The sequence below is a fragment of the Schistocerca gregaria genome, chromosome 3, assembly GCF_023897955.1.
Source record: "Schistocerca gregaria isolate iqSchGreg1 chromosome 3, iqSchGreg1.2, whole genome shotgun sequence".
NCBI lineage: Eukaryota > Metazoa > Arthropoda > Insecta > Orthoptera > Acrididae > Schistocerca > Schistocerca gregaria.
The window spans coordinates 467,334,382-467,348,935 of record NC_064922.1 but is presented as its reverse complement, the minus strand read 5'-3'; the positions used below and the strand labels follow the sequence as shown (position 1 = coordinate 467,348,935).

Genomic DNA, 14,554 nt, shown 5'->3' with positions numbered 1-14,554 from the left:
CAGCATTACCTTTCGCTGTAACTCATTTCTTAGAGACAAACAAATATAACAATAGGATCACAACAGTACAGAGAAATGTGTCAAGGGGCCCAACTAAGTTGCTCCTTGACAGTTCACTACGCTTGTTGGAAACTATGTAAAGGGTCATATTACTGCGTCCCGGTCTTCGATAGTTTATTTTTCAAGATGGTGAAAACATTACAGAATGATTGAAGCACATAACTGTCTATTGTCTCAGAGGTTTGGAAAGTGCTGTGGTCAATATGAATTGTGTTGCTATCCATCCTCTGTCAGTTTCCATTATACCATCTCCAAGTACAGTCGCGGCCAGTTAGACTCGTCTCCCATTTTTGATCCTCTAATAATTCAGCAGTTACACCGAATACATAGCATATGGCAAATTATCTTTTTTACTTGTAGTAACAGTCGACCAGAAATGCCAGAGTTACAATTTACGAAATTCTGTTCGAAGAGACAGAGGTTTGATAACATATAACTTAACGAAATATTAGAAAATTTGCGTTACCTCTGGTTTTGGCAAGAGTTTACGTAACGGTACGGAGGAAACGATGGCGCGAAATATGAATCCTTCCCGATACTGTCATGACTCGTTGATTACTAAAGAATAATATGAAATTAATTACAGTCATTTTAAAACCCCACTCATTATTACTTTCTGGCAGACTACAGTCGTCTTAATACAAAGATATTTGTACGCATGGCAGCAACAAAAATAATTATGTGTTAAAATATAATATGATCTACCGCGTTCTTATTGCCACAGTTCCAGTTCATAAAATATGTCAGTTTACATAATTGATGGTCTTTAACGAGATTTCAAACTAGTTATAGAGAACAAGTACGTGACGTATTACACCTAACTCGGAACTGCAGTTACATCAGCCAAGAATTTAATGCTCATATTAAATACAGCTAACGACAAACCTTCTATCTTATCCATTAGTTCAGAAGTTATCTATTACTGCAATAACAATGAAGAGAATTAATTTCCTGATGAGTCGTGTGACACCTGATTGGCAGGTGAGTATAATACCAATTCTTTCGTCTGTAATACTTACCCATACACTATAGTTCCCATTAATTGGGTAGATATTTGTAGATTTTAATACTGCCTAAACTATACGATACGTTTGGAAATCAGTCTCACTCGGTTATACGAAATGTAAATATATTCCATTACTAGCTACAACACATCGCAAAGTATGTCTTGACTGATCTCTGGAACAGTTTTAGGCCTTGGTTAAGGATTATTCAGTTGAGTGCAAAGGTACTGAAAACAACAGGAAGTATCATTTACAGCTTGTTACAACTACATGAGAGTTCACATCTCTTCAACAGAGGGCTTATAATAATTTAGAGACAGGTAAGGCGTTAAAACAATACTCTCCAGTCAGCTTAGGGTTAAGTATTCAAACTGTGTTCTAATCTGTCGTGAATAATAACTACACAAACTGAGTCGCTTGAAAATACCTGCCATCTACTCAAATTCTAATTAGAGAGAATTAAAAAAACTCCATGATGTACCACAGACATGAGACCCACTTACCAAGCTGCGACCCCAGTGACTCAGAAACTGGTTTTCTAGCAATCGGCTCGTCCAGCAGGTCACACATGCGACTGAAACAGAAAAAAAACTTCTAATTCATCATATTTCAGTGTCTGAGCAGTTGTCTAACAACAATACGGAAACATCACACAGGGAAGCACGCTGATAAAAAGATGTTATTTAAACCAAAGAAATCTGACAAGTAAACAAATTGGCACGTAGTACAATGTGTCTAGGTCACAGATTGGCCTGAACCCTGGGAGCTAAAAACAGGAACACAGCGAGCTGTTGCTTTAGTTAAGCAACTTGAGTCCTACTTGGGACGCTCAGGGTTCAATAATCGTGCAGTCATCCTGATTGTAACCGCTGTTTCTCTAATTGAGATTGTGCGAATGCCGCGACGCTTTATTCAAAAAGTCATGTTTTTTTTCTTACCTCATTACTGTCCAACTGAACTAAAAGTGCTCCGTCTATAATGATGTGAGTTTCATCGGACCTTTAACTTTTCTCCTGTCGTTCAAAACCGTATGATTTCGCACTGAGCTTATTATTTTGGTTCAACAATGTTTCCAGACCCCTTCACAGAGAATATACTTACAGCACGTATGACAGCTAATAGTAGGGAGAGTATGGTACGTACAGGATTGGGTATCTAGGACCACAAGATGTTTTCTGTCGGTATTTCAGTCTAGGGAATGATTTTAGAATCACATGAAGGCATTCGCTCTTGAGAGCGCCATAAGCACTTTCCGCCATTTTCTACAGTTTTTGTTGTGCCAGAAATAAGGTTGTGTTTTGTGAAGCACCTGTAAATTTCGAGTTCTACGCACTAAGTGATATATATATTAAACCTATTTAGATATATTGTTAATTTTTCAGTTAAAGAATTTTATGGTAAGTAAAAGTCTATAGGTTCTGAAAATAACTGTATAACATGTAGACGATTAAACAATATTTAGTCAGTCGTGCACTGCCTTGCACTTTGAAACAGAAGGAGCTATTTTACCATGGAACTCGTGAACTAACTGCGTTTCGTTAATGTCTTAACAATCATAAAAATGGAAATCTGCGTTGTATCTAAAAACTTCTATTTCAATATGCATTTAACTTGTACTCGCTTTTGATGGTACTGCTGCTTGATTTCAGTTACTGGTTACTGGTGTGTAACAGAATAGTGACATGAAAAATTTTCTCAACAGCAACGCTTTAAAACTCCTATAGAATATTTTTCCTAGGCATGTGAGCTCATTGTATCTTTGAACATGTTTTCACGTTTATAAAAGCCTAATCTTCCGGGGCATTTGTTGTAAATTTAGAAAACAGAATGCATCGCTTAAAAAGTGTATGCCATCTTTTAGTAATGGAACAAGAAAGTATGTTAAACTTCGATTACGTTGCTGGCTACTAGAGAAAGCATGAAGAGTCTTCCAAAGTACAGTACTCTCCCTTCACCCTACCCCATATTAAGAGTGGAAATGTTTGTCCACTTACATTTATTGAAATGTCCATCTCATGTTTCAACATTATTGTAATTGTAAGTTTTAGTGACTGTCATATGCCAAAGATATTGTGATAAAAATCTGCCATGTTAGACATTCCAGTCAGGAAGGATACTTCATAATACTTAGCCTTCAACATTAGAACAATATTTCCAAGAAATTCCATGTTCAGGTTGAGAGAGGACAAGTTACTCACTCATTCTCCGCAAACAGACAATTATTAAAGATTTAATTACAACCTGATGCATCTTGAGCGAGACTCTTAGAAAGTTAATGGCCTGAGCAGATGTCGATGGAGCCTGGTAGGGCGCTAAAAGCATGATGTATTTTTATGGTTCTTAGCTTGTAGTAATGACATGTTTGGAGTTGAAAGCAATTGGCGATGTGCCCATCTTTCAGTAAATCTTGCCGGACAAGCCCACAGCCATACAGGGCAGACAGGACAGCACCTCCTTGAGACAGGTCTCTAGCAAAACAATGCCGAGCTACCTGCAGCAACGCCAGTGGAAGGCTGGGCTGGGGATGATTGATGGAACGTATCTATACAGTGGACTCATAAACCAGGCATTCTGTGCAGAACCACATGTATTAAAAATTCACTAGTTTTCGTGTTCACTGATACTGCAAATAGGCCTGTGAACCCTTTCCATTGGCCGCCTCTGTTCTCTAAGAATCTCTAGCATCTGGGAATGTTTTAGAGATAGAATCTTTATTACACCTCACAGCGAGGACTAACAAGCTTCAAGGCACAAATGATTTAAATAAAGATCTTTAAGATTAAATCTGTTTGCTTGTTGGCATGGGAAGCGACAGCACTTTGGAGAAAATCATCTTCCCCCTCCGTGGAAACTTAAAAAAGCCGAAATTGGTGTTTTAATTTTTTTCTAGAGACTCAGGTTTCTTAACTCTTGTCCTGGTTCGACATGAGTTTGTGCTGTCATGTGGGAGGGGAGATTTAGCGCCTCTAGAGCCCTGTGATTGGCTCAAGACGGCGTGAAGACGGTGTCGTTCGTGCACTTTGTAGAAAAACTTTTTTTTTTTTTTGAGATGTGCAAAGGCACTCAGGTGCCGGACTATGGTCTGGTAAGAGCACTTCTGGTCGAAGCTCTCGCGAGTGTGTTTGGTGCTTGGGACCTGCCCTGAGACTGACTTGACTTCCGAGTAGTTTAGACTGGGGAGCCTGTGGTGAAGTTCTTACTGGTCTGACAGTGAGACTTCAAATGTCTCGGACTGCTAGTTTGCTAAGGGCACACTTATTCGTTTTTGGTTTACCAGTTTTGACGTTTGTTATCCTGTGTACTCTGTCGTTGAAGAGAGCCAAACTGGTCCTTGGTATGAGCAGCAAACGGGTGTGTCACATTCTGAAACTGCCGCGATTTCAGGGCTCTGGTAGAGAGTAAATTGCGATCCATCTGCCTGATGGCTAGACTGTGAGATTTTTGCATTTATTTCGTGGCTCCACCGCACCCATATCACCAGCTGCTAGTTACATCGCCGCACAGAGTAAACATGATAACGTACTGCCACTCCAGCACTGTCAGGGCGTACAGATCTCAATCGTCACTTGCTCTCAGCTGCATCTATGTAGTGGAACTACAGTAGATTTGACCAATCAAAATCTGCTGAGCGTCAGATCAATTCAGATTTGCGTTATCCACATTTTTAGGGCCAGAGTACTTGACTCACTTCCGCCACAGAGGATCCTTGTCCATTTTGTTCTTAAACTACCTGTTAGTTGTTTACGGTATTCAATCAAAACTTGTTTATCGTAATTTATGTGTGTTCTTCCTTTTGAAAAATAAATGTTGTAGTAAATTTTACTTCTTTCTCAATCATTTATGCAGTCCCCACAGGGTTACCTGTCAAGGTTAAATATTTAGAATTTCTTATTGAAGTAGTATTTAATTTAAAAATAAAAATAAGAGATTTTACAAAGATTACTGCAGCCATACAAGGCGAAAAGTACGAATAGGTATTCTAAGCTGAAATTTGAGCTGATATTGGATGTTCGTCCCCTGGAAGAAATTTAACAGATTAGTAAAAGGAATGTTGTTGTTGTTGTCTTCAGTCCAAAGAGTGGTTTGATGGAGCTCTCCAAGATACTCTATCCTGTACAAGCCTCTTCATCTTCTAATGACTACTGCAACCTAAATCCTTCTGAATCTGCTTTCTGTGGTCAATTCTCGATCTCCATCTAGCGTTTTTATACCCCAACAATAGGTTTACCCAAGTTATTTGCATTTACCTCTGTTTCATCCTTAATAGTGTTTGGAGACAGTTCTTCTTCGCTATACCGTTTTCCTAGGTACTGTTTCTAACTTCTTGCAGTTTCATCATTATCATCATCATTATCCAATCTATTATTATTTTCATTCATAAATGTTCTGCTTCTATTCCTTTTGTCTCCGAGAAAACGTTTTACTGATTTTTACACTTTGTCTTTGTATTCTTTTTTTTGCTGTACGTGCGCTTGAGATGTATACACGTGTTACTCTTCTCTTCCTTATGTTTCCTCTGTATTGATTCTGTTCCTCGCTATTTTACATTTCTTTTCATTTAAAAGACATTATTTAGTGAGTTACAGTACACGGATATAATACATTAACATTTTGTAAAAAAAGTGCGCAAACTGTATGAATTGTTAAAATGTCTTCGTATTCCACCTACTGCTATTAGCGGGATATGGCTTCCTCTCAACAATGTAATACATGTCGTACACCTAGAAGTATTTGAGACAAGTTTCCGAAACACAGTGAAATAAATTAAAGCAAAGGTAGCTAAACAGTGCCACATGGCAGAGAACTGTGTTATCGAAGTCTGACTTGTTATTGGGTAAAACAATTCTGAAAATGACAGTTTATTAGTGTTGCAATTCTCTTAAAACGATTAAATACTTTGTGACGCCGCAGTTATACTTTTACAGAGAGTAGTTTCTCAACATGCTAAAAGAATCTTAAGTTAATGTTTGAAACACAGATGTAATTCCACTTCAGTCCTCCTACTAAACAATATTCCTAGTTGTGCACAAATGGAATCATTAGCATTTTTTAACTTTTGCGTGTTTAACAGTGCTTACAATGATCACTGTTGTGGGTGACGCATTTCTAAGAGAGTGAACATGTAATAATATACAAAATAACAACAACAAAACATGACCTACTTATTCAAGCTTGTATCGGCGATCTTCTTAATTCTACCTGTATGAAAAAATACAAAAATTATAAATTTAGCTATTCATGATTCGAGCGAGAATATGCACATGATCCTATAAAAATCATTACAACCACAGAATTAAAGCAGTACTAGCAGAACTTCAGATATTTTACTAATTATCTACTTACGAGTCACGTATCTGTAACTAAAATAATACCGTTACCAGTTTAGGAATCACGCCATAATCAAGTACAACAGTTATAAGCAACAAATACAACTACGAGCTACTAAGAAACCTTGAAATTTTGAGCCCACAGATGTTACTACGAAGCTATATACTATGTAGCAAGCACTCCGTCATCATGCCACAAGTGGCCCATCGAGACCATCCGACCGCCATGTCATACTCAGCTGAGGATGCGGATAGGAGGAGCGCGTGTTAAGCACAGTGCTCTTCCGATTGTTATGATGGTTTTCTTTGACCGGAGCCGCTACAGTTCGATCGAGTAGCTCCGCAATTGGCGTCACGAGGCTGGGTGCACCCTCAAAAATGGCAACAGCGAATGCCGGCCCGGACGATCACCCAACCAACTGCTGGCCACACCCGACAGTGCTTAACTTCGGTGATCTGACGGGAACCGGTGTATCCACTGCGACAAGGCTATATACTATATACTATATACTATATACTATACTATATACTATAACAGTTCTATATACTATAACAGTTCCGAACTTTGGTGTCTTCTTGTATCCCCTGGTTACTCAGTGAATCATAAATAAAAATTTGCACTAAGCACAAGTTTTTTCATTACAGACGCTAAAAATCTGCAGAGAGAGTTGTTTACTCAAAATATCAGTGTGGTTTACCAGTCTTACGGGAGTGGTGGGTCTGCTGCACGTGCATGTTATTAAAGGGCAGAATTTGGTGAGAGAAGTATTATGATGGTGCAGACTCACAAGTCTGTGGCGTGCTCGACGAGCAGCTCTGCGGATTCTCCGGAGCGATCCATGATGGCGCACACCTCCTCGAAGCTTCGGTCCACCAGTGACACGCCATCCCACTCCAGTACCTATGGGCACAGCAATGAGTACACATGAGATTCGTTCGGATCTACAAAGCGAGCGACGAAAATATTTGTAAACTTTGCGATGATGTAATCAGCACTATGCTAGACATCCCTCGATAGGCTGTTCTGTTGATGAAATTCTGAAAATTTTCTTCGGTATATGCTGAGTATGACAATATTTACAAGTAACTGTGTTTTTAATGGAAATGCCGTGTGGCTAGGGTCTCCTGTCGGGCCGGCCGTGGTGGTCTAGCGGTTCTAGGCGCTCAGTCCGGAACTGGGCGACTGCTACGGTCGCAGGTTCGAATCCTACCTCGGGCATGGATGTGTGTGATGTCCTTAGGTCAGTTAGGTTTAAGTAGTTCTAAGTTCTAGGGGACTAATGACCACAGATGTTAAGTCCCTTAGTGCTCAGAGCCATTTGAACCTCCCGTCGGGTAGACCGTTCGCCTGGTGGAAATCTTTCGAGTTGACGCCACTTCGGCGACTTGCGTGCCTATGTGGATGAAATGACGATGATAAGGACAACACAACACCCAGTTCCTAAGCGGAGAAAATCTCCGACCCAGCCGGGAAGTGTTTGTAACTAAACAGTTTAGGGAAACTATTGGAATGAAAGCTGCTGCGGTATGTGAGATTTGAGCAGACGCTTAGCTTCTGTATTGCTTACGTGCCGCAGCAATATATGTGTGAGTGGTTCGTTGCAGGGCGGAAATAATATTACTGCAATATCAGAATAGTCACGGTGAAGGACGACAGGAGAGGTCACCTCTCAGAGTGACTAAGGAATTGTGGAGGGCGTTGACGAAATGGGTGAAGAGAAGAGACAGTCCAATATGATGGCACTTGCACTTTTATGAAGACAACGAAGTGGAAGCAGCTGAACTAGGCGATTATCATTCCTTTACCATGGCATATTTGTGCAACATATGTATACAAAAAGTAATTCTGTGCATTGATAATGTTTCAGCAACGGTGCTAATTATATATGAAAGACAAGGATAATGCAAACGTGAACAACGTACAACATCTACAACATTTCTCTATAAATCACTGAAGCGCATGCGTAGTGTAGTTTACACTGTAAACACATTACGATTTCTTTCGATTCCATTCGCTTGTGAAACGCGAAAATAATTTTTTGCATAGATGCCCCTGTGCACACTGTAATTAGTCAAATATAGTATTCGCGATTCCCGTGACATCAATATGTAGGGTACTACAGTATACGAGGGCTATTAGGAAAGTGAGGAACGATAGGTTGCAAAATGGAAACCACAGTGAAAATAAAAACTGTTTTATTTGGAACAGTTAGCTGCAACTTCCAGCAAGTTATCTCCTTAGTCGCCGATCCGACTTGCACGTTTGTCGTAGTGTTGTACCAACTTTCCAATACCCTCGTTAAAGAAGGCAGCCGCCAGCACTTTCCACCAATTCTCTACGCTGGCCTACAGCTCGTTGTCTGTGCCAAAATGTTGTCTTTATTGGTTCAAATGGCTATAAGCATTATGGTACTCTACATCTGAGGTCATCAGTCCCCTAGACTTGGAAATACTTAAACCTAACTAACCTAAGGACATCGCACACATCCATGCCCGAGGCAGGATTCGAACCTGCGACCGTAGCAGTCAAGTGGTTCCGGACTGAAGCGCCTAGAACCGCTCGATCACAGCGGCCGGCGTCTTCATAACCAGCGGTTCATGTGAGCAGAGCTGACACCCAGAGGGAGACAATTAAGGGCTGTATTGTGGGTAATCAAACATTTCCAATTGAAAACGGTGCAGTAACATCTTCTTTGCCCTTGCAGAATGCGGCTGAGAATTGTCTTGAAAAAGAAAGAACACGACATTTATACAGGGTGGTCCATTGATCGTGACCGGGCCAAGTATATCAAGAAATAAGTGTCAAACGAAAACACTACAAAGAACTAAACTTAACTAGCTTGAAGGAGGAAACCAGATGGCGCTGTGGTTGGCCCGGTAGATGGCGTTGCCGTAGGTCAAACGGATATGAACTGCGTTTTTTTAAATAGGGACCCCCATTTTTATTACATTTTCGTGTGGTACGTAAAGAAACATGAATGTTTTAGTTGGACCACTTTTTTCTCTTTGTGATAGATGGCGCTCTAATAGTCACAAACATATGGCTCACAATTTTAGACGAACAGTTAGTAACAGGTAGGTTTTTTAAATTAAAATACAGAACGTAGGTACGTTTGAACATTTTATTTCGCTTGTTCCAATATGATACATGTCAATTTGTGAACTTATCATTTCTGAGAACGCACGCTGTTACAGTGTGATTACCTGTAAATACCACATTAATGCAATAAATGCTCAAAATGATGTCCGTCAACCTCAATGCATTTGGCGATACGTGTAACGACATTCCTCTGAACAGCAAGTAGTTTGCCTTCCGTAATGTTCGCACATGTATTGACAATGCGCTGACGCATGTGGTCAGGCGTTGTCGGTGGATCACAATAGCAAACATCCTTCAACTTTCCCCACAGAAAGAAATCGGAGGACGTCAGATCCGGTGAACGCGCGGGCCATGGTATGGTGCTTCGACGACCAGTCCACCTGTCATGAAATATGCTATTCAATACCGCTTCAACCGCACTCGAGTTATGTGCCGGACATCCATCATGTTGGAAGGACATCGCCATTCTGTCATACAGTGAAACATCTTGTAGTAACATCGGTAGAGCATTAAGTAGAAAATCAACATACCTTGCACCATTTAGATTGCCATCGATAAAATGGGGGCCAATTATCTTTCCTCCCATAATGCCACACCATACATTCACCCACCCACTGACTGAATTTTCCTGTGTCGACTGATGAAAGTAAGTGTTCCTCTTTCCTCACTTAAGATGGAGCCCATGTGATCATCAAATTCCATATCACTGCTGTGGAACGAAGTAGTGCACGGATTCTGCGTGACAAGTCCTTGGTAGGTTGCCGACACTATGTGGCACTAGACATCTAAACATAGTTCACGTAATATCCTTAAATTACCGGCCTGTGGTTTGTGTGTGCGGAAATGGCGGCCAATAGCGCCCCAGCTGTGTTTCGTCACGTCCAGATGAGGCGAATCTGGTGATGAGTAGATAAACGTGAATCCGCTATCATGCTCCTCAGTTAGTTATAGGAGGATTCCAGTCTTTTGAGATGGACAATAATTATCCTGATGGAAGATACCATCGCCTTTGGGGAAGACATCAAGCATAACGGGATGCAAGAGGTCCGCAGTAATGATCATAGTGAATTCGATTACTACCATTCGTCCCACGGAAGTCAGGTAAATGTTCCCCATAACACTATGCTGCCTTCACCGGTCGGCTTTCGTAGCGCAGTGCACGTTTAGAGCAGCCTTTCTTCTGGAAGGCGGCGTGCATGGACACTGCCTTCAACTTGGCGTAACAACAAATGTGATTCAGGTGACATATTTCCATTGATTCACGGTCGATCTATGGTGATCTCGCCGCAACCAGTCCAGCTGTGATATTAACTGACGATGGGCCAACATGAGAACACGAGATGGTCATCTGTTGCAGCGACACAGTATGTGCTGCACTATACGCTCCGAAACGCTTGTGCCTGCACTTGCATTGTACACTACTGGCCATTAACACTGCTACACCAAGAAGAAATGCAGATGATAAACGGTATTCATTGCACAGATGTACTACAAGTGACATGTGATTACTAATTTGGGTGCATAGTTCCTGAGAAATCAGCACCCAGAACAACCAACTCTGGCCGTAATAACAGCTTTGATAAGCCTGGCATTGAGTCAAACAGAGCTTGGATGGCGTGTACAATTACAGCTTCCCACGCAGCTTCAACACGATACCACAGTTCATCAAGGGTAGTGACTGGCGTATTGTCACGAGGCCCGTACAGGACCTGCAACATGCGGTCGTGCATTATCCTGCTGACATGTACGGCTTCGCTGGGATAGAATAAGGGGTAGAGCCACGGCTCGTAACACATCTGAAATGTAACGTCCACTGTTCAAAGTGCCGTCACTGCGAACAAGAGGTGACCGAGACGAGTAACCAATGGTACCCCATACCATCGTGTCGGATGATAAGCCAGTACGGTGATGACAAATACACGCTTCCAATGTGCGTTCACCGCGATGTCGCCAAACACGGATGCGACCATCAGGATGCTATAAACGGAACCTGGATTCATCTGAAAAAATGACGTTTTGCCATTCGTGCACCCAGGTTCGTTGTTGAGTACACCATCGCAGGCGCTCCTGTCTGTGATGCAGCGTCAAGGGTAACCGCAGCCTTGATCCCTGAGCTGACAGCCCATGCTGCTGCAAACGTCGTCGAACTGTTCGTGCAGATGGTTGTTGTCTTGCAAAAAACATCCCCATCCGTTGACTCAGGGACCGAGACGTGACTGCACGATCCGTTACAGCCATTCGGATAAGATGCCTGTCATCTCGACTGCTAGTGATACGAGGCCGTTGGGATCCAGCACGCCGTTCCGTATTACCAACCTGAACCCACCGATTCCATATTCTAACAGTCATTGGATCTCGACCAACGCAAGCAGCAATGTCGCGATACGATAAACCGCAATCGCGATAGACTACAACAACTTTATCAAAGTCGGAAACGTGAGGGAACGCATTTATCCTCCTTAAACGAGAGATCACAACAACGTTTCACCAGGCAACGTCGGTCAATTGCTGTTTGTGTATGAGAAATCGGTTGGAAACTTTCCTCATGTCAGCACGTTGTAGGTGTCACCAGCGGCGCCAACCTTGTGTGAATGCTCTGAAAAGCTAATCATTTGCATATCACAGCATTTTCTTCCTGTCGGTTAAATTTCGCGTATGTAGCACGTCATCTTCGTGCTGTAGCAATTTTAATGGCCAGTGCTGTACTTCACATGTCACAGATGGCTGCCTACCCTGCTTGCGGACAAGAGAATGACCCATGTTCTGTGACGAGAGGTGCACATCCAAAACCGTGTAACCTATTCGTGGTCACGGTCCTTTAACGACTTTATACCAAACGGCGTGTTTTGTTTTGTTTTTTGGGGGGGGGGCGGTTGTGGGAGATAGACAAAACGTCACTACCCATTGTAGTCCACTGAAACATTCAAAGAACCTACTACGACTTCAACTCACATTACTTTCGACATCATGATGCCTCACACTGCGCGACAGCTGTGCGAAACTGCGGTAATGAGAAATTCGTTGGACAAAATACTGGAGGACGAGGAACATTATTAGTCCCATCCAGATCTCCTGACCTTATCTCAACAAATTTCTTCTTTTGGTGTTATGTTAAAGACTATGCTACAAAACCACAGACAGTTGAGAGCTTGAAAGAAGCTATTTACAACGCTTTTGAAGATCTGATTCTAACAAAGGATTGTGCAACAAGCATGCCTAAGCGTCCCAAATCGTCTGACGGAAAGTAACAGCAAAGATGGAAAACAGTTACTGAAAGGATGTTATAAATTATGTTGTACCTTCAATAAAGTGTTCAGTTATTTCAGAATTCCAGTTGCTTGTTTTGTATTCGATTATGTCACGATGGGTAGTGCCTTTTGGCCTACCTTGTAGATTATCACGACAGTAGCACGAGAACAGGCAGCCATCTTCGCCGCTTCCGAGACGGTCGGTCACAGGCGCCGGTCCATACCACAATGCCTTCAAAGTCGCTCATGTCAGTGTATTTCCCCATTTATGCTCCGTATCGTTGCTAGAATGAGCCCCATTTGTGTTTATGCCATTTATTTACATTCCTTACTGCGTCACGTCCCTGCGACTGGAGAAGAACCCATTCACTGTTACGGTGGGCAGTGCTCAGAATATCTTGGTTCGTCAGTACATCTGTATGAACTGCAAGGGCCCAATTGTGGCTCGTTGATATACTATTCAGAGAAGAGTAAGCGCCTTGTTCTGCATTGTTCGAACAAAGTTTCCAATTTGATATAGCAATGAAAAGTTTTAAGATTTGACGCAATGTCATTTTGTTGTTTTCGTGATTACTTTTCTCTTTTTGTTAAATATAGGGCCTGTTACTATGGAGATGACGCTCATACAATTCTCAATGATGTTACATGTCTTAAGGTAATATTTTTACGTCTAATGGTTGTTTACGTTTATTAAAGAACCTTCATGAACGGACATTAACTTTTACCGGTAAGTAGACGGTATGAGTAGACTGCTTTCGCTGTGAAATCATCGGGCTTTGTGTGTATTGCATTTTCTCTGGCAATATTAACGGATGCTTGATGCATACCATTAGGCACTGTTTTGCCTGAAAATGGCAGGGTGAAATATGAAGTAGGCATCAGAATGCTCGGGGGCAATACAGTAAGCCTGCGTGATTCATTTCGACTCTGGGCTTGCAATTTCGCGGCTTTTCGCTTATCACGTTGTTTTATGTAGCTGTAGAGCGAGAGGGAGTTGAGTGAAATTTTCTGTTCATGTACTTGCCGTTACAAACGAGCCACAATTTAGGTTTATTATTTCTCGAAGTATTGCCTCCTTAAATGAGCTGAGTTTGGGTGTGGGTTCAGTCGTAGTTACCTTAGCTAAAAGTAGATCTAAAGAATCGGTCCGGCATGTATAACAGATGACGAGGGGAAGTTAGTGATGGGATGATACATACAGTTGTGTGACCTTCGGGTACGTGAGTCAGTACTTAAAAATGTGGAGCAACAAGATCAACGACGCATAGCAAACAATAAGATCCAGAAGCAGAACCATGTGCAGCAAGAAGACATAAACTATGATTCCAGAGTGAGAGTTTCACTCTGCAGCGGACTGTGCGCTGATATGAAACTTCCTGGCATATTAAAACTGTGTGCCGGACCGAGACTCGATCTCGGGACCTTTGCCTTTCGCGGGCAAGTGCTCTAGCAACTGAGCTACCCAAACACAACTCACGCCCCGTTCTCGTAGCTTTACTTCTGCCAGTAACTCGTCTCCTACCTTCCAAACCTTACAGAAGCTCTCCTGCGAACCTTGCAGAACTGGAACTCCTGAAAGAAAGTATATTGCGGAGACCTGGCTTAGCCACAGCTTGGGGGACAAAGGTCCCGAGTTCGGGTCTCGGTCCGGAACACAGTTTTAATCTGCCAGGAAGTTTCATATCAGCGCACACTTCGCTGCAGAGTGAAAACCTCATTCTGGAAACCTCATTCTCCCCCAGGCTGTGGCTAAGCCATGTCTCCGCAATATCCTTTCTTTCGGGAGTTCCAGTCCTGCAAGGTTCGCAGGAGAGC

General features: G+C 42.0%; 1 protein-coding gene across 1 annotated transcript in view; it reads right to left on the bottom strand.

The window, feature by feature from the left end:
* Positions 1-14,554, bottom strand: part of LOC126355430 (uncharacterized) — a 1,825,973-nt gene that overhangs the window by 11,211 nt on the left and 1,800,208 nt on the right. The window contains exons 14-15 of the mRNA XM_050005738.1: positions 7,180-7,292; positions 1,568-1,638 (exon numbers count right to left, since the gene is read on the bottom strand). Of these exons, the coding sequence (XP_049861695.1) occupies positions 1,568-1,638; positions 7,180-7,292 (184 nt within the window). The remainder of the gene's footprint in view (positions 1-1,567; positions 1,639-7,179; positions 7,293-14,554) is intronic.